Source organism: Pongo abelii, chromosome 3 (genome assembly GCF_028885655.2).
Source record: "Pongo abelii isolate AG06213 chromosome 3, NHGRI_mPonAbe1-v2.0_pri, whole genome shotgun sequence".
NCBI lineage: Eukaryota > Metazoa > Chordata > Mammalia > Primates > Hominidae > Pongo > Pongo abelii.
Window position 1 is genome coordinate 110032340 of NC_071988.2, and position 26987 is coordinate 110059326.

A 26987-nucleotide genomic window follows, 5' to 3' on the forward strand; every position below is an offset into this window, starting at 1 on the left:
ACAGGGTTTTTTTTTTTTAAAGGCAGCATATAGTTGTGTCTCACACATTCATCCAATCTGACTCTCTCTTTTCTAGTTGGAGTTCTTATATATACATATATTTTTAAGAGAAAAATTGACAGAAGACTGCAATTTTAGAGATAAAGTAGATGGATTCCAATGCAGGGATGTTTTGCCTGCAGTGATAAAATGTTATCATATTATCAAATATTTCACATTTGCTGTAGAAATTGAGTGGGATTAACTATCTTTAGCAAGCCCCTCTGGAAACATCTCATCTTGCATTATAATCTATAGCGATATTGTTTGTAAAATAACATACAGTTTAAAATAGTAAAAAACAATCTGCAGGCTTGGGAATGACCTCTTACTTAATCACATTGAATGAATATGGTCTGAATAGTTGAAAAAATTGTGAATAGAGGAGGGAAGTGGTAAGAAGTCCTTTCAAAAACCTTAAAAATAGGGCTGGGCGCGGTGGCTCATGGCTGTAATCCTGGGACTTGGGGAGGCCGAGGCGGTTGCATTGCTTGAGGCCAGGAATTTGAGATCAGCCTGGCCAACGTGGTGAAACCCGTCTTTACTAAAAATGTGAAAATTAGCCACATGGTGGCATGTGCCAGTAATCCCAGCCACTTGGGAGACTAGATTGAACCTGGGAGGTGGAGGTTGCAGTGAGCCGAGATTGTGCTGCTGTACTCCAGCCTGGGCGACAGAGACTCTGGCTCAAAACAAAACAAAACAAAACTTAAAAGTAATTCCACATTACAAAAGTAATACATATGTGTTTATTGCTCACCAATTAAATACCTGTAAACTAAAATAGGCAAATAAAAAATTCTCTTTAATTCTACCACTCTGAACAAAAACAACATTGGTATTTCTTTGGTTTATATCTTTCCAGTATTTTTTTTTAACAGCAATGTAATTTTTAAAATGAGGTCATATCAGAAATACCACTTTATAACCTACTTTTCCACTTACTATCTCATAATTTTCTGTGATGGTCATATTCATACTGATCTATATCAGCCTTTTTAATGACTACATATTTCGTTTTATAGGATATAATCCTAGTTTCTAATTTTTTTCCTGTTAATGCAGTGTACATTATTTCTTTAGGATATATTTGTAGAAGTACAACTGCTAGATCAAAAGACATTCAAAATTCTAAGGCTGGTGGTATGTTATAAAAATGCCAGCCTTAAAGTTTGTACTGATAGATAGTATACTAACATTGGGTGTAACTTTTTTGGGAGAAATAGATTGGATTTATATCATAACTTTAATTTCCAGTTCTTCATTTTTTTGAAAGGCTAATAAACTTATCTCTATATCTTTTGGTTAATCAAAGATAATTTTTATATTTATTACCAACAGTTTAAATGCAAAGTCAAATATAGAGATTTTTTACATAGCCTGTTTTTGTAAAGAATTGGAATGGTGAGTATTTGTTGTGATTTTACAGTTAAACTATGTCAGCTTCTCAGTGTGTATTTTGTGACTTAGTATAGAGAGCTTTTTAATTCTTTTTTAGGTCAGTCTGTGGGTATTGACTGCCTTCCAAGGAGGCCAAAGTTAAAATATTTGAGCTCTAAGTAGGCAGAATAGTGCCAGTGAATAAGTATAGCATGTGGTGAAAATTGGGAGGGGTAGATTTTTATTCTGAGTGAGAATAAATCTTCTGTTTATGTTAGTGGATCTAGCACAGATTAATTTATTTTCTAAATGGACCTGTCTTGTTTCTGTTACTTCTCTGATATTGTACCCTTGGAAAATGTTTTAGTGTCTCCATTATTCTCCATTCCTCCCATAAAGAGTGATGATGCTTTGAAATGTCTGTGAGCTTCCCCAGTGATTTAAAAATGAAATGGTTTATGTTTCCCCCTCCTTTGATATGACTTATAGCACTGGAATTTGTGACTTTTTTGGTAGTCATTTAAGACATTTTAAAGCCTGACTTTATTGATTTTGATTTTGATTATTACAGACATTTTATAGTCAACAAGTGTTTTCTAGCATTTCTTTAATGTTATATGCTTGCATTAAGATACATGAAACTGCCTTCCTGGAGCTTACACTCTAGTTCTTGTATGTACCCAAGCAGGCTGTGGTTGTATGGAAGCCGGTGCTGTAGTTTTACAGAAAAGGAAAGATCTGTGAAGGATAAAGCATTCATGATAGCATGTGAGCTGAAGGGACTATTAGTATTTTCACCTGAGAATTATGATTTCAGTCCTCTTAGAGGAGTATTAAATTATTACCTGGAGGATTTATGCATTTAACTATAACAAAATTATATATACTACTGTACCACCACTGCAGGGGACCTCTCTGTTTTTAGGATTTCCTCTGTCGGAACCCATAGGTGGTTTTCTTATTTTTATTCTTTATTAAAAATCCCTTTAAAGCATTAGATTATGCCATGGTTGGCAATTCTGAGTTCCTGAAAATAACTGAGTCACTGCAGCTGATCTTATTCTGACTAGTGGAATGCTAGTGACTCAAAACTACAAAGTCTACTCCCCTCCCATTCCCTGTGACAGGGCTCCATATGTTATTATTGACTTCGTCAGTATATCTAGCTTATTGCATGTGAAAGCATACATAGTAAATTTAGATTTATGGCTTTAAGAAGAAAATATATTCAGAAACATTTTTCATAGTATTTGTTTTAGAGTTTTGTGTGTATACATTAAGGGCCAAGGTTAAATTCACCTGTCACTGAACTGAGAAGTACTACTCTGGGCCAGGCGTGGTGGCTCACAGTAATCCCAGCACTTTGGGAGGCTGAGGTAGGCAGATCACTTGAGGTCAGGAGTTCGAGACCAGCCTGGCCAACATGGTGAAACCCCGCCTGTACTAAAAATGCAAAAATTAGCCAGACATTGTAGTGCGTGCCTGTAGTCTCAACTACTTGAGAGGCTGAGGCAGGAGAATCACTTGAACCCAGGAGGCAGAGGTTACAGTGAGCTGAGATTGTGCCACTGCACTCCAGGGCCTGGGTGACATAGTGAGATTCTGTCTCAAAAAAAGAAAAGAAATACTACTGTAAATTCTTATCATAACTAATCTTTCTCTCTGATTCTTTGGTTGAAAAGATTTGGCTTAATGATTGTTTAAAGTTGGTCAGTAATACTTGGTATTAAGCAAGTGAGTGTTTGATATGTTCAGATAACTTAAATGAAGCAATAGATGCTGATGGATACTCTCTACTTCCAGGAATCTAGCCCTTTACTATATAGAAAGATTAAACCCGTATTTAGTTTTTGAAACATTCATGGGAGAGCTGTGCCTTTATTTTTTCATTTAGCCAAATTGAACAAAGACAGTTTTTGGACTTTCTCTGATATTTAAAAGGACACAAAGCAGGGAGAAAAAAGTCTTATTTAAAAAATCTGGCCCTGATTTTCCAGTTCTGGGAAGGATGGATAAGTACATGCCTTCCTGTCTTCGATTGTATGCAACTATAAAACCTGGACAGAATGCCTGGAACGACTATTTGATAACTGTGAAAAACAAATAGTGGCAGGCAGATTGGGAAAGAAGACCAGAACTTGAAGTACCACTAAGCTGGCAATGAGTTCACCATTTTTTCCCCTCTTATCCTCCTGCCATTTGGCCCTGGAGGCAAAAGTCCATAGGCTAGAGGACTAAAAAGGAACCCCAAGAAACCTGGAAGTATTTGGGAGATCACAGAGAGCCCATGAATGCAACTCCATTAGTTATCCATGAACTCTTTGGCTCGCCTCTGTGTTCTGCATGCGTGGATTTATTCTACTTTAGCATATAAATGATCTTGAGAGCTGAACTAATAGATAACCACTCAGGCTGGCCACTCTGTGGTGTACACAGGGCACACATCTGAAAAGCTGTGCAAAGGCTTTGAAAACTAAAAATTGTTAACATTCCCCAGAAGACCCAGAATCTTGTAACGTAATATCCAAAATGTTCATGGTACAATCCAAAATTATTCAGCATAGGAAAAACCAGGAAAATTTCAACTTGCATGGGAAGAGACAATGGATGCCAATGTGGGATAATGTAGATGTTGGAATTATCTGACAAACTTTAAAGCATGTAGTATACAAATATTTCAACAAGCTGGCCCAAATACTCATGAAACAAATGGAGAAACAAAGTTCTCAGGCAAGAAATAGATGATGTGAAGAGGAATCAAATACCATAACTAAAATGAGAAGCTCACTGCATGGCCTCAGTAGCAGAATAGAGGTGACAGAGGAAAGAATCAATGAAGTTGAAGATAGAACAGTAGAAATTATGCAGTCTGAATGACAGAGATAATAAAGATGAGAAAACAAATGAACAGAGTTTCAGGGACCTGTGGAATGAGAACAAAAAGTCTAATATGTCTTTAGAGTCCCAGCCGGGGAGGACAAAGGATGTAGTGCAAAACTGGAAAGTTTCCAAGTTGGCAGAAGACATAAACCTACAAATTCTAGAAGCCCAGTGAACCCAAGCAAGATAAACCCAAAGAAACCTGCATTCAGACACATCATAATCAAACTTCTAAAAATTAAGACAAAGAAAATACTTGAAAGCCCAGAGAAAAACAACACATTACATATAAGGAAACAATGATTCAGAAGACTGTGGATTTCACACCAGAAACCCTGGAGGCCATAAGGAAGTGGCATAGCAGAGCATAGAAAGAAGAGAATTGTAAACTTAGAATTCTCTATCCAGCAAAAATAGCCTTTATAAATGAAGGTGAAACAAAGGCAGTTTTAGATGAAGGAAAAGTCAGAGTTCAACTAGCAGGGCTGTACTAAATAATAGCAAAATGAAGTTTTTCAGACAGAAGGGAAATGATATCAGAAAGAATAGTGGCACGTCAAGAATGAAGAAGAGCAACAGAAATAGCAGATTTATCTGGGAATATAATACACTCTTGAGTTCTCCAGTGTATATTTCATGGTTCAAAGCATATTTAAGATTACTGTAACTTAAAGGGGGGATGGTAAAGTAACCTATATGGTGGTAGGGTTTCTTCCTTGTAATATATTTTGCATTGTAAAAATGTTGATTCTAAGTAAGCTCTGAAAAGATAATTATTGTAATTCCTGGAACAATCACTTAAAAAGCTATACCAAGTAATATAGTAGAAAACACAATAGATACATTAAAATGGAATACTAAAATTATTTAACACAAAAGAAGGCAAGAAAGAGGAAATGAGAAACCAAGGAAATAATAACAAAATAGGTAAAAATCCAAATATAGCAATGATTATATTAAATAGAAATAGTCTAAACAAAACAACCCAAATACAGAGATTATCCTGTTAGACTCTAAAAAAACCCCAGCAAATTACTGTGCATAAGAAATTGACTTCAAAAATAATGATATTGGAAGATTATTAAAAGTAAAAGAATACAAAACATATATTATGCAAACGTTAATCATAATTAACGTTTAGTGAGTAAAGCTTAAAGTAGGCAAAGAAAGTGACCAGGAATACAGAGGAATGTTACATAGTGATTAAATGGTCAGTTCGAGGGGGGCGGGGCCAAGATGGCCGATTGGAAGCTCCCATGGAAAAGATCCAAAACAGTGTATTAATCTTGCACCGGCAACCAAGGTATCCAGGTTTGGTCATTAGGACTGACTAGGCAGCCGGCATGACCCACGGAGAGGAAGGAAGAGCAGTGTGGTGCGGCGGCCCACCTGAGAGCCACACAGGGCAGGGGAGCCCCCACCCTTAGCCAAGGGAGGTGGTTAGTGAGTGTGCTACCCAGCCTTGGGAACCGTGCTTTTTCCATGGAACTGTGCAACCCACAGATCAGAAGATCCCACTCATGAGCCCATGCTACTGGGGCCTTGGGTCCCAACCATGGAGCCGTGCAGATTCTCACTGGGCTAGAATTGGCCTAAGCCAGCCAAATCCCCAGGGGAAGGGGCAGCCACCACCACTGCTGTGGCTGCCTGCTGTCTAAGCCACCTAAGCTCCTTGCAGGAGGGGTGGCAGCCAACACTGCAGCTTCAGGGCTTCCTTGCAGGAACTCCATCTCCAACTAGGGGCTAAGGGACAGAACTCTGATCTCCCTGGGCCTGAACCCCTAGGGGGAGGGATGGCCGTAGTCTCTGTGGACCAGCAGACTTAGTCTTTCCTCCTGCGAGCACTGATGAATCTGGGCAGCCCAGATGAGTGAGTTTTCCCCGAGCACAGCACACCCCCTCCACCAAGGGATAGCCAAAGTGCTTTGTTAAATGGGCCCTGCTTCCTGTGCCACCCAACTGGGTGAGACCCCCACCCCCTGACCCCGCCAACAGGGATTGTCAGACATCCTATACAGGAGCATCCCTACTGGCATCAGGTGAGTGCCCCTTGAGGTCAGAGATCCCAGAGGAAGGAGCAGGCACCCATCTCCGCTCTTCTCCAGTCTCCTCAAGTGACATTTCCAGACGCAGGAGTGAACCAGATGAATAGGGCTTGAAGTGAACCCTCAGCAAACCGCAGCAGCCCTGCAGAAGAGGGACCTGACTATTGAAAGAAAAACAAACAGAAAGTAACAACAACAGTTGCAACAAAAAAGTCCCCACAAAAACCTCATCCAAGGATTAGCAGGCTCAAAGATTGAAACTAGACAAACTCGTGAGGATGAGAAAGAATCAATGAAAAAACGCTGAAAACCCAAAAGGCAGAGTGCCTCTTCTCTAAATGATCACAACGCCTCTCCAGCAAGGGCGCAGAACTGTACAGAGAATGAGATGGATGAATTGACAGAAATAGGCTTCAGAAGGTGGGTAACAACAAACTTCGCTGAGGTAAAGGAGCATGTTCTAACCCAAAACAAAGAAGCTAAGAACGTTGATAAAAGATTAGAGAGCTGCTAACTAGAATAACCGGTTTAAAGAGGAACGTAAACGACCTGATGGAGCTGAAAAATGCAACGTGAGAACTTCGTGAAGCATACACAAGTATCAATAGCTGAATCAGTCAAGCAGAAGAAAGAATATCAGAGATGGAAGACTTTCTTGCTGAAATAAGACAGGCCGACAAGATTAGAGAAAAAATAATGAAAAGGAATGAACAAAACCTCTGAGAAATATGGGACCGAACCTAAGACTGATTGGAGTACCTGAAAGAGACAGGGAGAATGGAACCAAGTTGGAAAACACACTTCAGGATATTATCCAGGAGAACTTTCGTAACCTAGCAAGACAGGACAACATTCAAATTAGGAAATACAGAGAACTCCACTAAGATACTCTATGAGAAGATCAACTCTAAGGCACATAATCATCAGATTCACCAAGGTCAAAATGAAGGAAAAAATGTTAAGGGCAGCCAGCGAGAAAGGCCATGTCACCTACAAAGGGAAGCCCACCAGACTAACAGCAGACCTCTCAGCAGAAACCCTACAAGCCAGAAGAGAGTGGGGGTCAATATTCAACATTTTTAAAGAAAACAATTTTCAACCCAGAATTTCATATCTGGCCAAATTAAGCTTCATAAGCTAAGGAGAAATAAAATCCTTTTCAGATAAGCAAATGCTGAGGGAATTTGTCACCACCAGGCCTGCCTTACAAGAGCTCCTGAAGGAAGCACTAAATGTGGAAAGGAAAAACCAGTACCAGCCACTGCAAAGCACACAAAAATATAAAGACTAATGACATTATGAAGAAACGGCATCAATTACTGTGCAGAATAACCAGCTAGCGTCATGATGACAGGATCAAATTCACACATAACAGTATTAACCTTAAATGTGTATAGGCTAAATGCCCCAATTAAAAGATATAGACTGGCAAACTGGATAGAGTCAAGACCCATTGGTGTGCTGTATTCAAGAGACCCATCTCATGTGCAAAGACACACATAGACTCAAAATAAAGGGTTGGAGGAAAATGTATCCAGCAAATGGAAAGTGGAAAAAAGCAGGGGTTGCAATCCTAGTCTCTGACAGAACAGACTTTAAACCAACCAAGATCAGAAAAGACAAAGGGCATTACATAATGGTAAAGGGATCAATTCAACAAGAAGAGCTAACTATCCTAAATATATATGCACCCAGTATGGGAGCACCCAGATTCATAAAACAAGTTCTTAGAGACCTACAAAGAGAGTTAGACTCCCACACAATAATAGTGGGAGAATGTAACACCCTACTGTCAATGTTAGATCAACGAGACAGGCAATTAACAAGGATATTCAGGACTCGAACTGAGCTCTGGATCAAGTGGACCTAATAGATATCTACAGAACTCTCCACCCCAAAACAACAGAGTGTACATTCTTGTCAGTGCCACATGGCACTTACTCTAAAATTGACCACATAGTTGGAAGTAAAACACACCTCAGCAAATGCAAAATAACTGAAATCGTAACAGTCTCTCAGACCATAGTGCAATCAAATTAGAAATCAGAATTAAGAAACTCACTCAAAACCACACAACTGTCCAGGTGCAATGGCTCATGCCTGGGTGGGCCGGATTGCCTGAGCTCAGGAGGTGGGTGGATTGCCCGAGCTCAGGAGTTCATGACCAGCCTGGGCAAAACAGCGAAACCCCATCTCTACTAAAATACAAAAATTAGCCAGGTGTGGCAGTGTGAGTCTGTAGTCCCAGCTACTCGGGAGGCTGAGGTAGGAGAATTGCTTGAATCCGGGAAGCAGAGGTTGCAATGGGCTGAGATTGTACCACTGCACTCCAGCCTGGGCGGCAGAGTGAGATGCCATCTCAAAAACAAACAAACAGGCCAGGCACGGTGGCTCACGCCTGTAATCCCAGCACTTTGGGAGACCGAGGCAGGTGGATCACGAGGTCAGGAGATCAAGACCATCCTGGCTAACACGATGAAACCCCGTCTCTACTAAAAATACAAAAAAATTAGCCGGGCATGATGGCGGACGCCTGTAGTCCCAGCTACTCAGGAGGCTGAGGCGGTAGAATGGCATGAACCCAGGAGGCAGAGCTTGCAGTGAGCTGAGATCGCGCCACTGCACTCCAGCCTGGGCCACAGAGCGAGACTCTGTCTCCAAACAAACAAACAAAAAGCCACACAACTACATGGAAATTGAACAACCTGCTCCTGAATGACTTCTGGGTAAATAATGAAATTAAGGCAGAAATCAAGAAGTTATTTGAAACCAATGAGGACAAAGAAGGAATGTACCAGAATCTCTGGGACACAGCTAAAGAAAGCAGTGTTAAGAGGGAAATTTATAGTACTAAATGCCCACATCAGAAAGCTAGAAAGATCTCAAATCAACACCCTAACATCACAACTAAAAGAACTAGAGAAGCAAGAGCAAACAAATCCAAAAACTAGCAGGAGACAAGAAATAACTAAGATCAGAGTGGAACTGAAGGAGATAGAGACATGAAAAACCCTTCAAAAAAAATCATTGAATCGAGGAGCTGGTTTTTTGAAAAAATTAATAAAATAGACCACCAGCTAGACTAATAAAGAAGAAAAGAGAGAAGAATTAAATTGACACAGTAAAAACGATAAAGGGCTATCACCACTGATCCCACAGAAATACAAACTACCATCAGAGAATACTATTAACACCTCCATGCAAATAAACTAGAAAATCTAGAAGAAATGGACAAATTCCTGGACACATACACCCTCCCAAGACTAAAGCAGGAAGAAGTTGAATCCCTGAATAGACCAAAACAAGTTCTGAAATTGAGTCAGTAATAAATACCCTACTAACCAAACAAAGTCCAAGACCAGAGAGATTCACAGCTGAATTCTACCAGAGGTACAAAGAGGAGCTGGTATCATTCCTTCAGAAACTATTCTAAACAATTGAAAAGGAGGGACTCCTCTCTAACTAATTTTATGAGGCTAGCATCATCCTGAGACCAAAACCTGGCAGAGACACAACAAAAAAAAGAAAATTTCAGGCCAGTATCCTTGATGAACATCAATGTGAAAATCCTCAGTAAAATACTGGCAAACCAAATCCAGCAGCACATCAAAAAGCTTATCCACCACGATCAAGTCAGCTTCATCCTGGGATGCAAGGCTGGTTCACCATATGCAAATCAATAAACGTAATCCATCACATAAACAGAACCAATGATAAAACCGCATGATTATCTCAATAGATGCAGAAAAAGCCTTCGATAAAATTCAACATCCCTTCATGTTAAAAACTCTCAATAAACTAGGTATTGATGGAACATATCTCAAAATAATAGGAGTTATTTATGACAAACCCACAGCCAGTATCGTACTGAATGGGCAAAAGCTGGAAGCATTCCCTTTGAAAACTGGCACAAGACAAGGGTGCCATCTTTCACCACTCCTATTTAACATAGTATTGGAAGTTCTGGTCAGGGCAGTCAATCAAGAAAAAGAAATAAATGGTACTCAAATAAGAAGGGAGGAAGTCAAATTGTCTTTGTTTGTAGACGACATGATACTATATTTAGAAAACCCCATCATCTCAGCCCAAAAACGCCTTGAGCCGATAAGCAACTTGGGCAAAGTCTCAGGATATAAAATGAATGTGAAAAAATCACAAGCATTCCTATACAGCAGCAATGGAAAAGCAGAGAGCCAAATAATGAATGAACTCCCATTCACAGTTGTTACAAAGAGAATAAAATACCTAGGAATACAGCTAACAAGGGACATAAAGGACCTCTTCAAGGAGAACTACAAACCACTTCTCAAGGAAATAAGAGAGGACACAAACAAATGGAAAAACATTCCATCCTCATGGATAGGAAGAATCAGTATCATGAAAATGGTCATACTGCCCAAAGTAATTTATAGATTCAGTGCTATTCCCATCAAACTATCATTAAAATTCTTCAAAGATTTAGAAAAAACTGCTTTAACATTCATATGGAACCAAAAGAGAGCCCACATAGTCAAGGCAATCCTAAGCAGAAAGAACAAAGCTGGGAGCATCATGTTACCTGACTTCAAACTATACTACAAGGCTACAGTAACCAAAACAGCATGGTACTAGTACCAAAACAGACTTGTAGACAATGGAACAGAATAGAGACCTTAGAAATAACACCACACATCTGCAACCATATGACCTTCAACAAACCTGACAAAAACAAACAATGGGGAAAGGATTTTCTATTTAATAAATGGTGTTGGGAAAACTGGCTAGCATATACTGTAAACCAAAACTGGACCCCTTCCCTACATCTTATACAAAAATTAACTCAAGATGGATTAAAGACTTAAATGTAAAACCCCAAACCATAAAAACTCTAGAAGAAAACCCAGGCAATACCATTCAGGATATAGGCATGGGCAAGGACTTTATCACAAAAATGCTGAAAGCAGTTGCAACAAAAGCCAAAATTGACAAATGGGATCTAATTAAACTAAAGAGTTTCTTTACAGCAAAAGAAACTCATGAGTGAACAGGCAACCTACAAAATGGAAGAAAATATTTGCACTCTACCCATCTGACAAAGGTCTAATATCTAGAATCTACAAGGAACTTAAAGAAATTTACAAGAAAAAAAAAACCCCTTCATAAAGTGGGCAAAGGATATGAACAGACAATTCAATAAGGAAGACATTTATGCAGCCAACAAACATGAAAAAAGCTCAACATTGCTGATCATCAGAGAAATGCAGATCAAAACCACAATGAGATACCATCTCACGCCAGTCAGAATGGCGATTATTAAAAAGTTGAGAAACAATAGATGCTGGCGAGGCTATGGAGAAATAGAAATGCTTTTACACTGTTGGTGGGAGTGTAAATTAGTTCAATTATTGTGGAAGACATTGTGGTGATTCCTCAAGGATCTAGAATCAGAAATACCATTTGACTCAGCAATCCCATTACTGGGTATATACCCAAAGGAATACAGATCATTCTACTAAAAAGACAGATGCACACGTATGTTTATTGCAGCACTATTTATGATAGCAAAGACATGGAACCAACCCAAATGCCCATCAATGATAGACTGGAAAAAGAAAATGTGATACATACACACCATGGAATCCTATGCAGCCATGAAAAGGAATGAGATCATGTCCTTTGTCAGGACATTGATGAAGCTGGAAGCCATCGTTCTCAGCAAACTAACACAGGAACAGAAAACCAAACACCACATGTTCTCACTCATAAGTGGGAGTTGAACAATGAGAACACGTGGACACAGGCAGGGGAACAACATACACTGGGGCCTTTTGGTGGGGAGCGAGGGAAGGGAGAGCATCAGGACAAATAGGTAATACATGTGGAGCTTAAAACAAGTGACGGGTTAATAGGTGCAGCAAACCACCATGGCACATGTATACCTATTTAACAAACCTGCACATTCTGCACATGTGTCCTGGAACTTAAAGGAGAAAAAATAAATAAATAAGATCAGTTCAGCAGGAAAACATAGGAATCCCAAATGTGTGTATACCTAACAACTGAGCTTCAAAATACTTGAAACAAAAACTTACAGAAATAAAAGGAAAAATAGACAAATCTAAAAATTATGTTTGGAGACTTTTTACTCTTTTTTGTGATAAATAGAACTAACAGATAGAACATCATCAAGAATATAGAAGTGCACCATCAAGCGGACTAGATATGATTGATATTTATTGAACATTCTATCCAACAGCAGAATACACACTTTTTTCAACTGCCTATAGAACATTCACCAAGATAGACCATATTTTGAGTCATAACACAAACGTGAACAAATTTTAAAGGATTGCAATAATTAAAAGTATGTTCTCTCACTATACTGGAATTCAACTAGAAATTAATAACAGAAAAATAACAAGAAAGTCTTCAAACTCTTAGATTAAAATTAAGCAGCAGCCTTATAAATAATCAATGGGTCAAAGAGGAAGTCTCAAGGGAAATTTAAAAATATTTTGAACTGAACAAAAATGAAAATATGGTTTATCAAAATTTGTGGGATGTAGCTTAAAGCAGTGCTTAGAGAGAACTTTGTGGCATTAAAAGCTTATTTAGAAAGAAAAGTATTCAGTCAATAATTTAAGCCTTCACTTACAAAATGAGAAAAGTATTAAGAGCATAATAAATGGAAGGTAAGTACAAGGAAAGAAATAATGATGAAAGTAGAAATTAGTGTTATTGAAGATAGAAGAAGAATGGAGAAAATCAATGGAACCAAAAGCTACCTCTTTGAAAAGATCAATAAAATGATAAACCTTTAGCCAGAGAGTCAAAGAGAACAAAAGAAAACGTAAGTTACCAGTATCAGTGAAACAGAGGATGTCATTACCCTGCAGGCCCTGCAGACATTAAAAGCTTTGTAATGGAATCTGACAACAGTTCTCTCTATATACATTTAACAGCTTGGATCAAATGGACAATTCTTCCAAAACCAGAAACTATCAAAACTCAACCAAGAAGCAATAGATAATCTAAATAGGTTATCTATAACTATAAAGAATAGAATTCATGGTTTAAAGCCTTAAAAAGAAGTTCCCCTTGGCTGGGCACGGTGCTCATGCCTGTAATCCCAGCACTTTGGGAGGCTGAGGTGGGCAGGTCACTTGAGACCAGGAGTTCAAGACCAGGCTGGCCAACATACTGTATTTTTAGTGAAACTCCATCTCTACTAAAAATAAAAAAAATTGACTTGGGCATGGTGGTGCATGCCTGTAATCTCTGCTACTCGGGAGGCTGAGGCAGGAGAATTACTTGAACCCAGGAGGTGGAGGTTGCAGTGAGCCGAGATCACACCACTGCACTCCAGCTGGGGCAGACAGAGCGAGACTCTGTCTCAAAAAAAAAAAAAAGAAAGGAAGAAATCTCTAGACCTCCAGACTCACGTGGTTTCTCTGCCAAATGTTATCAAGCATTTAGATAAGAAATGACACTGATGAAATAAAATCTGCTTTAAACAATAGGAAAAACAGTCTAAAGAAGAAACTCACATGGTTATGTCAGTTGATACAGAAAACAGAATTTGACATTATGCAGCATCCATTTATGATAAGAACTCTCATGAGGAACACACTAGAAGTAGAAGAAAACTTTTTCAACCTGATGAAGGACATCTACCAACAAATCTTATGGCTATGTCAAACAGTGTTGAAAGATTGCATTCTTTCAGTTCATTTGGGGTGCTATAACAAAAATATCAAAAACTTGTTGGCTTATAAAGAACAAACATTTATTCTTACAGTTCTGGAGGCTGGAAACTTCAAGGCCAAGGTGCCAACAGATTTGGTGTCTGCCGAGCACTGTCATCCTCATAGATGGTACCTTTTTAGCTCTATCTTCATACAGTGAAAGGGGCTAGCTAGCCAGCCCTCTATGGTCTCTTTTATAAGGGCACTAATCTCAACCATGAGGGCTTTGCCCTCATGACCTTATCACTTCCCAAAAGGCTGCAATACCTAACACCATCACTTTGAGGGTGATTTCAGCATATAGGTTTTGGGGGATTCAAACATTCAGACCATTGAACATGGCAAGGATGTCCACTCTCACTACTGCTATTCAACATCATGCTAGAAGTCCTAATAAAGAAAGAATAAAGAAAGAATGGGGGCGGGGGGTGTGTGGGTGGTGGGGGGAAGCAAACAAATTGGAAAGGAAGAAAAAAAACCGTCTCTATTCTCAGAAAAAATTCTTTCTATTAAAAATTGCAGTGTCTACATTGAAAATTAAAAAACTATTAGTTAAATTTGTATGATTTAAGGTCAATACACAAAAATCTACTATATCTATATATTAACAATATGCAATTGGAAACTAGAATAAAAAATACAATTTATAATAGTTCCAAACAAATAAAATACTTAGGTATAACTTTAACAAAACATATATAAGATTTATATGCTGAAAACTACAAAAGTCTGGTAGAAGAAATCCAAGACCTCTGTAACTGGAGAGGCATATTGTGTTCGTGGATTAAGGCCCTTAACGTATTATAGTAAATATTTCAGTTCTTCTCAAGTTGACTTATAGATTTAACACAATTTCAGCTAAACTTCCCGTAGGATTCTTTTTTTGTAGATATAGACAAGCCAATTATAAAGTTTATATGGGAAGGTAAAGGATCTAGAATACCTGAAGCAATTTTGAAAAATAAGAATAAAGTTGAAGGAATCACCTGATTTTAAGGCTTACTATAGAAGTATAGTAATTCAGGGTATGTGGTACTGACAGGGGTGTAGACGCAGTCCAATAGAACAGAATAAAGCCCAGAAATATATCCACACAAATGTGGTTAATTGACTTTTGATAGAAATGTAAAAGAGATTCCATATAGAAAGGATTTTGTTAGTTGTTTTTAGCAAAGGGTAGTGGAACACTTGGACATTCATACCTTAAAAAAAAGAACCTTGATCTGAATCTCACAGCTTTTTAAAACAATTAACTCAAAATGAATCACAGATCTCAATGTAAAATGTGAGTCAATAAAGCTTTCAGAAGAAAGCAGAGGAGAAATTCTTCATAACCTGAGGATAGGCAGAGAGTTCTTAGACATGACACCAAAACCGTAATCCATAAAGGAAAAAGTTGTTAAAGTAGACTTATCTATGAGCGTGTTAAGAGAATGAAAAGACAGTCTACAGGCTGGGAGAAATTATTTGCAAATCATGTATCTGAGAAAGGATTTGTATCCAGAATATATTTAAAAAACAACTCAACAATAGTGAAATAAAAATTTAATTTTAAAAATTGGCAAGAACTTTGAACAGACATTTATCCAAAGAGGATGGATGGCAAATAAGAACATGAAAAGATGTTTGACATCTTTAGCCACTAGAGAAATGCAAATTAAAACCGTGATGAAATACCATTATACTTCTTAGAATGGGTAAAATTAAATACTGATAATAGCAAGTGTTGGCAAGGATGCAGAGCAACTGGAACTCTCATAATTGCTGGTGTTAATGCAAAATGGGATGGCCATTCTGGAAAATGATTTGGCGGGTTTTTTTTTCTTTTTTTTAAATAAACATATATTTACCACATAACCTAGCAATCTCACACCTAGGTATTTATTCCAGTGTTAGGAAAACTTATTGTCATACAATAAGCTGTATATGAATGTTCATTGCATCTCTATTTATAATCACTAAAAACTGGGAACAGTGCTCTGTAGTTCATCCATTATACAGTGGAATACTCCTCACCAATAAAAGGAACAAACTGTTGATACATGCAACCGCTTAATTGAGTCTCAGAGGCATCATGAGTAAAACAATCCAGTTTCAAAGAGTTAGACACTATATGATTCCATTTACATGAAAGTATAAAAAACTCAAAACTATAGTGAGAGAAAACAGATTGTTGTTGTCAGGGGTTAAGGATGAGGAGAGGATGCAATTATAAGGAATAGCATGAAGAACATTTTTGGGGTGATGGGACTGTTCTGTATCTTGATTGTGGTGGTAGTCACATGTGTTTGAATTCATAGACTTGTACACCAAAAAAAGGTCAAGTTTATTCTATGATAATTAAACATTTTTTAAAGCTGACTCTGGTTTCAGTGCCTTGGCTCAGAAACAAGATAGAATATCTCTTATGGAAATAGTCCAGATACCCCAAAATGTTTAGACCAAAGTAATTAATTAAGAAAGAAATTGGAATATGGCTTTGGAAAAGGACCTTTCAGATACAGAAACAAACAAAATGAGGGAAAGAGAGCTTAGTCATGTTGTGGGAGGCAGGGAGACTCTAGGATGAAAATTAGATACCAGGCCATCTTCTGTGTTGGGAACTGCAGAGGAACTTGGATGTATAATATTTTGTTTTGAGTGGTTTGCTGAGATACAGTGTATCTCCATCACCCAGACTTTCAATAAAAGTCTGCTGCACCCCACAGACTGGGCTGATAGTATTTTGGAGAAAAAGCAGTCAGGAGAGCAGAGTATAGCAGCAGGAGGAAAGATGTGCAGGAGGGTAAGAGTTCAGTGGGAACAGGAAATCAAGAGTTAGGGTGAATGTGAGGACTTAGAATGTGCAGAATGGTAGGGTGAAGAACTGGGTTTCCTACAGTATGTCTCTGTCTTGTTTTCTACTATTAAAAAAAGTATAATTGTAGAGTTGACAATTTGTGGAAAAGCAGAAAGGAGACATCTAAGTGGTGAAAGTTTAACCCTCTTTGTACTACCAACTGCTTACATTTATTTTATGGTAGTTTTATTAAAAACTTAGTGCCAACTGTTAATCACTAATTTTGTATATACTGTATATAGTAGTCCCTCCTTATCTGCAGGGGATGTGTTCCAAGACCCCCACTAGATACCTGAAACCTTGGATAGTACCAAATTCTATATATACTATGCTTTTTCAATCTGATAACGGGGGCAGCTACTAAGGGACTAACAGGCAGGGAGCATATACAGCATGGATACGCTGGACAAAGGGATGGTTCATGTCCCAGGCAGAGCGGGACAGTGAGAGATTTCATCACATGACTCAGAATGGTATGCAATTTAAAACTTACGAGTTGCTTATTTCTGGAAATTTCTACTTAATATTTTTTCACTGCACTGATCGCAGGCAACTGAAACTCTGGAAAGCAAAACCTCAGATACGGGGGAACTGCTGTCCTTTCTACCCAGATGCTGATATTATTAACTGTAAGCCATTGGATGTGTTTCTCATGTGAACAGACGATGAGGAAAAAGTTAGTTTTCCATTATCCATAAATAGGGTATTCACTTTGTAGGTTACTTTTACCAATTTAAAATCTATCTAATTCTTTTCCAGAAGAAAGACAATATAGCTTAGTTAAGTATAATGGACTTTGAAGTCAGACAGACCTGGTGTCCATCCCAGTTCCACCAATCATTAGTTGTGAGCCTTGGCCAAATTACATCCTCTTTCTGAGCTGAGGACAACAACCCTGTGCCCTTGCCTCACAGGGTTGTTGCAAGGCTTAAGAATCTGCATCATCCATCTACCCCCTAGACTCATATCATTCTTCTCAGTTATCATCTTTTGGTGGTTAAATGACAAATTTACTATTAACTCAAAAAACATTAAAAAATTATGATGGGCTCAAGAGCTAAGTAGAACTAACCCTAATAATGCAAGTCCAGCTGAACTGCTGACTTGCTGTAAGCAGCACTCCACATTGGCCACTGTGCTGCCCTACCTACCATGACTTGTTCAGAACTGGAAACATTACTAAAGAGTTTAAAAAACTTTAAAGTGTTGCTGTGAAAAGTTCAAAGAGAAAGTGTACTTTTATCCTCAAAAAATACCAAATGCTTCTTCAGTGTGTTTAGTTACTTTAATGTGTGGGTTGAGGTTCCATCATCATCTGCAAAATATAGTGTATAGTCTTGATGGAATGAATCAGAAGAGACTGCATGTGAAAATGAATCAGAGGGCACTTCCCCCTGAATGTTCCCAAGTGGGGCAGGGGTGTCTTCAGAGAGGGGAGTGAATGAGGCATTCATCAGCACACCGGGCTGACCTAGGGGGTAGATTCTAGAAGAGGGATTATAGTTCCACAGTGACAGATCTCCAGCCTGAATTAGACGAGCGCAGTTTTCTGGCTAGAAGAAATAGAATAAGTAAGACTTGTGTAATCAGTGGTTTGGTTCTCCATCAACATTTGCATTGCTGAACAGTATTTCTACCTTTGTGGCTGCAGGTTTTATTGTTGTGGTGAGGGTAGCTGGATTTCCTGTTGTTGCTATTGTCCATCTTCTTTAACCTCTACTCACTACTTGCTTCCCAACTCAGCCTTGCACCAGGCACAAATAATAGTCCTTTACCTTGCAAAAATGTCCCTGTAAGGAATGCTATCAAAGGAGCTCAGGTGGGGCTGGTGAGTGATGGGACAGGAATTGGTTTGCCTAGAGATTGACGTGACTGGGAGTCAATGGTCATTGGAATCCAGGTGTTCCCTTTTGAGGCTACTAAGCTGTAGTAAAGACAAGATCAAGAAAGGGATGCTATTGAGAGACTGAGGGAAAGAAAACGGCAGACAGATCAGAGCGACAGTGTCCTGTCAGGATAGTGGGGAAAATTATTAGTGTTGTGTTAGGCCATATACTAACATTCAGACAGGTAAGGCTGCTAGTTAGTAGCAGGAAGGTTAGGTACCAAGAGACAGGCCTCAGTTGTGACTAAGGCATCAGGCTAGGTCCCAGGCCTAGAGAACAGAAAAGCCGTCCAAGTCCTGGAATTGGTACAAGGAGGAAATTTGGTTAGAGTGGAGTCTGAGCCACCTGGGCTCCTTTGATAGCGTTCCTTACATTTTTGCAAGGTAAAGATAGGACTATTCTTTGTGCCTGGTGCAAGGCTGAGTTGGGAAGTAAGTAGTGAGCAGAGGTTAAAGAAGATGGACAATGGGAACAATAGGAATTACAGAATCTTTCTATTTATTATGGTAATTTCTCTGGCATGAGCATATTTTCAGTTAAAAAAGTTGTTATTGTTTTGAAGGAATATATTTATGCAAACTGTGTTCAAGTTAAATAACAGTTCCCTGCCTCACCTGTCCTTATCTTGAATCTCACTCCCTATCATTTCAACTCTTTAGCTTTTTTTTTTTTTTTTTGCTGCTTACCTTTATGTTTCTAAGTAACATGCTTGTAATATTATTTCTTGATTTTTTTTCAATATTGGACATAATCTGGAAACTTCACACTGGCAAAGATTAGAGTTCTGTTATATTCTCTACCCACCCTTTCCTCTTCCTCACCACCAGACACTCATCCTTCCCCAAAGAGTTAATCTTTTAAATAAAATTTGACAATTATTAACTATGGAAAGTATTTTTGTTTGGTTATTATGATTGCATGTACCGTGATTGCTTTTCTTTCTCATAAATCATTTAGTTTTCCTTGAAGTTACTGACTTTAAATTTTTTTTCCCCACAGTAACCTCTGTATCTCTGGTAGAATTATAAAACTCATAATGCTCTAAAACTCTTTTAAATAGTGTTTTCTTTTTCACCTTGGAGACATCCCTCCACCTTTGCTTTGTAGGCATGCTACATAGCTGTCTGGAAAGGTTCTTCACCTCCTTCCTGTCTGTGTAAGATTTCTGGTTCCTAAATCCCGAGTTCTTTGTTTTGGAGGCATATCTTCCAGTAGCTTTCTGAGAAAAGCAGTATGGGAGGTAAAATATTTTGAGAGCTTTACATGCTCCAGAACTGCCCTTTTGCTCCCCTTGCCTCACATTTCATTCACAGCTGATGTATTGAATTCTTGATTGGATGTTACTTTCCTTCAGAATTGTGAGGGCATCCCTCCATTGTCTTAGAGTTTTCGGTGTTGCTTCTGAGCAGTATGATGCCATTCTGATCCCTGTTCTATTGTATATAAACACGTTCTTTTCTAGAAACTTTTAGACTCTTTCTTGTTATTCTGAAATTTCAAGATGAAGGGTTCTACAGTAGGTATTTTGTTGGTCATTATTCTGGGCACTTAATAGATCCTTTCAGTGTGAAATTTTCTTGTGATTTTTTTTGAAATGTTTATATCTTGTGTCTTCTCCATTCTCTTTCTGGATGTTGGACCTCTTGGAACAATCCTCTAATTTCTTATCTTTTTTCCCCTTCTGATTTTCTCTTTGCTTTTTTCTTCTATTTCCTAGAAAATCTCTTCATTTCTAACTTTCAATCCTGCTTTTGAAGGTTTTTTTTTTTTTGAATTTATGCTGCCACATTTTTTGTTTCCAAGATATTTCTGTTGGTTTGTTTTTTGAATAATACTTTCCTATAGCACTCTCTTTCTAGTTCATGAGTGGAAATATCTTCTTTGATTTCTCAAAAGACTTTTAAGAAACTTTGCTCCCTGCATGATCTGTTTTTTCAGAGTTCATTTCCTTCTGTTTGTGTTGCTCTTTGCCTTTCATGTTTAAGTTTTCCTCACACATAGGGTGATCCTTGTCTGGCCTTTTACATTTAAGGGTGAGGTGCTAAAATGTGAGTGGAGCTGTGTGTGTATGGGTGATTCTTGTTGACTGATGGGAAGCTAGACATTTCATTGAGGGATGCACAAATGTCACTATCTGTGGATCTTGTCTTTTGGGCCAGTTTTCCCAGAGAGAGATCCTTCTGTTTCCTGGCTGGGTACATACAACACTGTGTTCCAGAATTGAGGGGAGAAAGTTGTTTAGAATTCTGAGTGTGTTTGTATGTGGGGGGAGAGGGTCTCATTGTTCCAGGCAGAGTTTCACTCACTCCCGCTACTTTTAGGAATATGTTTCATTTCCACTCAACATTTAGGCCTCTTGGATAGAACATCTCCGAATAGTACAGGCTTCTCCCTGGAGAGAGAAGCACCAGGCACATGGCTGTATAGGTTCAGGGAACATCTGGGATATGTGTGCTACTATAGTTATGTGTGTTACCCCGGGTCTCCAAATGTAAATTTATAGAGTTTAGAAATATGTGAAATTTATAATTTCTATAAATATTCAGATTAAGTGGTTCTTGTTAAAAAATAAAACCGCCTAGGAAGATAATCCTGTGTAATGGTAGCAGTATTCCTGTTTCTGGGTTGTACATTTTTCTCCTCCAATTTGTCTCTTTCAGAACAAATTGGAGCTCTGGCAGATCAGCATATCATTCATGTGGCATGTGGCGAGTCCCACAGTCTGGCCCTCAGTGACCGAGGCCAGCTGTTTTCTTGGGGTGCAGGGAGTGATGGTCAGCTAGGACTCATGACTACTGAAGATTCTGTGGCAGTGCCCAGGTAAGAAGGTTTTCAAATGTCAGTCGTTTTAAATGCTATTTTCTGCTGTTGATTTGTTAGACTGCTTGTTTTTCTTCTGTTTTCTTCATTTAATTGCTATTTCCTTTGTGCCACTCCTGTGCCTTATACTATTAAAACACTTGTCACAAAAGTTGCAATTATTTATAGAAGTGTCCGTCTCTGTTTCAAAAATGTGAGTCGGTTGGGAACTGTACTTTATTTATTCTAGTAGCCTGGTTGCTTGCTGAGTGCCTGGCAGTCGATAAATGTTTGAATGAAAAAGACATCTTTCACATCATAGGCTTATTAACCTTCAACTGAAAATTGCAAGTCCGAATTACCAATTAAGTACTTTAAAATAGAATCACAAAGCTGACCTGTTACTCTGATAGGCCAAATCACCTTAAGCATTACAAACAGCTAAAATACCAGATATACATAGATTCTTTAATGCAAAAATATTAATACAGTAGGTTTTGAGTCTCTTGAAGATTTACTTAAATCTAAACCTTAGATGATTTAGCTAAGTATCTAATAGTTGCCACTAAGAGAACATCCCAAATATTGAAGTTACTTTCAAATGGACTTTTTAGTGGTGGTGTCTCAGTTTGTTGAAGGTTCTTAATGATCAAAGAGCTGCCATTTTATTTCCTTTATTTGATTCTTACTCCTTTGTGCTACAAATGTTCCACATGCCACTACTGTAGTACACATTCTTTGTAATTGTTTATTTAATATCTGTTTTTACTACAAAGATGTGAGCTATTAATGGCAGGATAATTGGATGATTTATTTTAGCATCACCATTGCTAGGAGTGCCTGTCACATACATTGCTGAGTACAAATTTAATAAATGGCCTCTCCTCTGCCTAATTATCGTCCCCTTTAAAGAACAGCATATTCTTCTTCCTCTTCTTTTTTGCCCTTCTTAGATTTTTGTCTCTTTAATCAAAAGTTGTGTTAAATAAGAGGACCGTGGAGGTAAGAGATTTGATTCAGTTCCTGATTTAGGACAGGTAATGTCTTAGATTCATTTCTTCCAAAAATTAATTTAATTTTGTGGGGAGAGGAAGAGTGGCAGTAAGAAAAAAGAAGTGCTAGATGTTATGCTGTGTGTAATATTAGGGAAAATATTTATAACATTAATGTCAAAAATATTTCATTTGTTGATGACCAAAACACAATTAAGGTTTTTAACGGCATTTCATTTTTAAAAATGAAGAAATCTGTGCTACAGTAGTAGCTTAATATTCATTATTCATTTTCAAATTATGGATGACTTTCAAGACTTTGATTTGTATATAGTTTTCTATTGTAAGTTAATTGAAATAAATTCATTAATTTATACCTTTGTATTGTGGAAAGTAACATAGCTTTGATATCAAACAAGCCTTGGATTCCAGTACTGGCTCTTTTACGTGTAAGGTGAATGACCTTGAGCAGGTTAACTTTTCTAAGCCTCAGTTTCCTAACTTAAAAATGGAATTACTTACTGTGTACCTTACAGGGTTATGGGGAGGATAGAAGGGGACAAGTAGGTAAAATACAGTATGTGCTTGCACTATATGGACCCCCTCTTCCCCACCTCAAGGGTACAATTTCTCTATTATCTATCTTTGTTCTTCTGACCTGCTTCTTTTCTGCAACTGATTGTGACAAGAGTAATGGTGATGGGGAATTGTTGAAGCAATTCTCTGCCTCAGCCTCCCGAGTAGCTGGGATTACAGGCATGTGCCACAGTGCCCGGCTATTTTTTTTTGTATTTTTAGTAGAGATGGGTTTCACCATGTTGGCCAGGCTGGTCTCGAACTCCTGACCTCAGGTGATAAGCCACCTTGGCCTCCCAAAGTGCTGAGATTACAGGCATGAGCCACTGTGCCTGGCCTTAAAAAGACTTTTAGGCAAGATGATGTTATTTATTACTGATATTTTATTTAATTGGGAATATTTCTGATAATTGTGTTTGTGTGTGAGTATCTATCTGAAAAAGAAAGCCTTTTCTGTTTTAGGTTAATACAAAAGCTGAACCAGCAAACAATATTACAAGTTTCCTGTGGCAACTGGCATTGCTTGGCTCTTGCGTCTGGTAAAGTAACATTAAACATATGCTAATGCTATGTTAATTTTGAAAACATTTCTCTTTGTCTTTTTCTGTGATATTATCTAACTCAAAACTTTGAATTAACTGGTTAGGGTCTATGCATTGCTGTTGGACAGTGACAGTTCTCAGATGGGCTTTGCATAGCTCATCCTTTTCTCAGGGTGTGGATGATGAAGTAGGTGGTCATCATTGCTGCTCCAACTTTCACAGGGGAAGATGAGCAGGGGGCAAGACCATACCTAGGTGTTCTGAGCATGGAGAAGATTGATTTTTCTTAGCGACAGCCAGCTCTCAAGCTACATTCCACTATCAAGCTCCCAAATGAATGGAAAAGAAGGAGTTGGAGAAACCTAAATAAATCTGCACTTACGTGTCCTGCTTGATTATCTGCAGAGTAGACCAAGTGGTCATAGCTGGACCTCCCGAAGTCTTGCATCTCGTAGTCTTAGTGTGGTCAGAACTAGTGTGATCTTGCTTAAGCCTGGTAATTGGCCTGTTCGAAATGGAATTTACTTATACATTTAATATTTTCTGTGTATAAATTTTAATAGCCTTTGAAGGGCAGTAAGACTCAGCTTACCTCTCTGTTATATCACTTGGGAGTTTTGGTTTTGGCAGATCGACAGCATGAAGTATCTCTGTTCTTTTGCTCTTGGGTGGGTTTGGTGTTGGGGGGCAACTGGCAAATGACCCTAATAACTAGATTATTTTTGTGTGTGGAGCATGTATCATTTTATGGTAATACCAGTTATCCTGTTATTTCAGATGGCCAGTTCTTCACCTGGGGAAAGAACAGCCATGGGCAGCTTGGCTTAGGGAAGGAGTTCCCCTCCCAAGCCAGCCCGCAGAGGGTGAGGTCCCTGGAGGGGATCCCACTGGCTCAGGTGGCTGCCGGAGGGGCTCACAGCTTTGCCCTGTCTCTCTCAGGAGCTGTTTTTGGCTGGGGGATGAATAATGCAGGACAGCTAGGGCTCAGTGATGAAAAAGGTAGGTAAACCCTTCATATGTATGTATTTAGTCTAAAAGCACATTCATTTAACACATGCTTCTTGAGGATCTACTATGTGCTAGCCCCATGTGAGATACTAAGGGAGCAGCAGTGAACAAAATAGAGAACATCCTCATCTTAGTGGAGACTGTATTCTAGTGAGTGGAGGTGCAACAAAACCAGTAAATACACAGGGTTTGAGAGTGCAGCTTCCTGCTTTACATAAGGTGGTGAGGAAGGGCCCCTCTGATAGAAAATGTTTGAGCAGAACCTGTAGGAAATCAGGTGGGAGATGGGACATGTAGATGTCTGGGTGAAAAATGTTCCTGTCAGAACTGGGTGTGCAAAGGTGCTCATGTGGGAAGAGATGTAGTTGGAGAGAAGGGGAAGAGTAGCATAGCTGCAGGTCAGAGAGGTCGTGTAGACCCAGTTATGCAGGGCCCTGAGGGGCAGGGTGAGGATTTAGCTGGTTTTCTCAGTGAGAGGGGAAGACCCTGAGGGTTTGGAGGAGAAGCGTGATCCACTTTGGCTTTGGCTGTAGTGGGTCCAGGGGGAAGCTGGAAGACCAGCTCGGAGGTTGTGGGAGTAAAGTCAGATTTTAAACGTATTTTGAAGATGAGGCCAGTTGGTTTTGTTCACTGTTGGATGTGTGGTTTGAGATAAAGGAACAGCCGGAAGGGCAAAATGACTGTTTCTGAAATGGGGAGAAAGAACTGTGTGTAGTAAAGTGAGCTGGAGAGTGGGCAGGGTTGGAGAGTGCAGGGAAACCATGAGGTAGGTTTTAGGTAAATTAAAACTGACAAGTCTGTTGGATATCGAAGTACAGATGCAGGCAGGAAACTGAACATGCATCAGGAATCCAAAATTCATGCCAAGATAGTTGTGTATATTTTATCTTAAAGGCAAATGGTAGTGATATTCTGATATTTAATTTATTCTAGATCGAGAATCTCCATGCCATGTAAAACTCTTACGCACGCAAAAAGTTGTCTATATTAGTTGTGGAGAAGAACACACAGCAGTTCTCACAAAGGTAAGGAGCTCAGGGTATGCTACTTTGGTGCTGGGGATAAGATGAGTGATTAGAATTGCTTGATTATGTTAGTGTAGTGATGGCGTATGATTGATTACAGTATTGTGGCTTGAACTTGAATGCTGTCTTTTATGTGGGTTTGTTGTTTTCCAAAGGAATAGGAAAAGATTACTTTTTTGTATGTCTCTGTTATCCTCTTTGGTAATCTTGTAGATTATATATATATATAAAATGTAGATTATATAGATAAATATAATGTATATATTTATATATAAAATGTAGATTTAAATATATATAAATCTACATTTTATATATATATTTATATATATAAATTCCTTGGTTCTTTATGGAACAAAGATAGCACTTTGTTATTTTTATTTGTTATTTTATATATATATTATATATTATATATAATATATATAAAATGATATCCTGTTCCTTTACAACAAGTCATTTAAATATGTAAAAAAGAAACAGCAATTTATTAATGTTTTAAAATAATCGTGTTTCTTTTGCTTCTAAATACATTCTAGAGAGAATGAAAATGTATTTTTATATTGAACAAATATTATTCTAGGTTCACTTTGATAAAATGCCTTAACATTTATTTAAATACAGCTGTTAAAAAAACAGCTTACTTACCAAGGAATTTGTAGAGCACTTAATTTCTTATATGTGAATGATCACGTAAAATCATCTCATTTAGCCTAGCTCCTTGTTTCTCCTTTTTTAAAATTTTGCTTCCTAACACATCATTGTACTTTTAAACAGTTTTAAAAATTTACAGAAGGCATACATTCCTTTGAGCAGTGCTATCTTTGTTCCATAAAGATGCAGTCTGAAATTCCCTTTTTATTATTTTTCTATTTAATGAACATCCTTACAAAGTGATTTTGGCCAAGTGTCAAGTGAATGTAGTGCTCTTGTGCACATTGTTGTGATAGGCATTTTGTATACAGGTTTTAGAGGTGTACCCTTAAAGATACAGTGAAGTCCTATGGTGTTTGTTCCTTGTTAGAGTGGAGGTGTGTTTACCTTTGGCGCTGGTTCCTATGGGCAACTTGGACACGACTCCATGAATGATGAGGTTAATCCTAGAAGAGTTCTAGAGCTGATGGGTAGTGAAGTAACTCAGATTGCTTGTGGCAGGTGAGTGTTCCTCAAAGCTTGCTTGTATTCACTAGGACCCAGAAATTGGTCTTATCTTTGTAGTGATGAAGAATGTGATTATACCTAGTCACCGTCATTTTAA

General features: G+C 38.4%; 1 protein-coding gene across 13 annotated transcripts in view; it reads left to right on the plus strand.

The window, feature by feature from the left end:
- Window positions 1–26987, plus strand: part of HERC3 (HECT and RLD domain containing E3 ubiquitin protein ligase 3) — a 117301-nt gene that overhangs the window by 35688 nt on the left and 54626 nt on the right. For 10 of the 13 annotated variants that reach the window (XM_002814961.5, XM_009240190.4, XM_054554151.2 and 7 more), the window contains 5 exons: window positions 21454–21613; window positions 23623–23699; window positions 24480–24701; window positions 25644–25735; window positions 26754–26884. In XM_002814961.5, coding sequence (XP_002815007.1) covers window positions 21454–21613; window positions 23623–23699; window positions 24480–24701; window positions 25644–25735; window positions 26754–26884 — 682 coding nt within the window. The remainder of the gene's footprint in view (window positions 1–21453; window positions 21614–23622; window positions 23700–24479; window positions 24702–25643; window positions 25736–26753; window positions 26885–26987) is intronic. The other 3 variants (XM_009240193.4, XM_054554153.2, XM_063723503.1) reach the window with 1 other exon arrangement.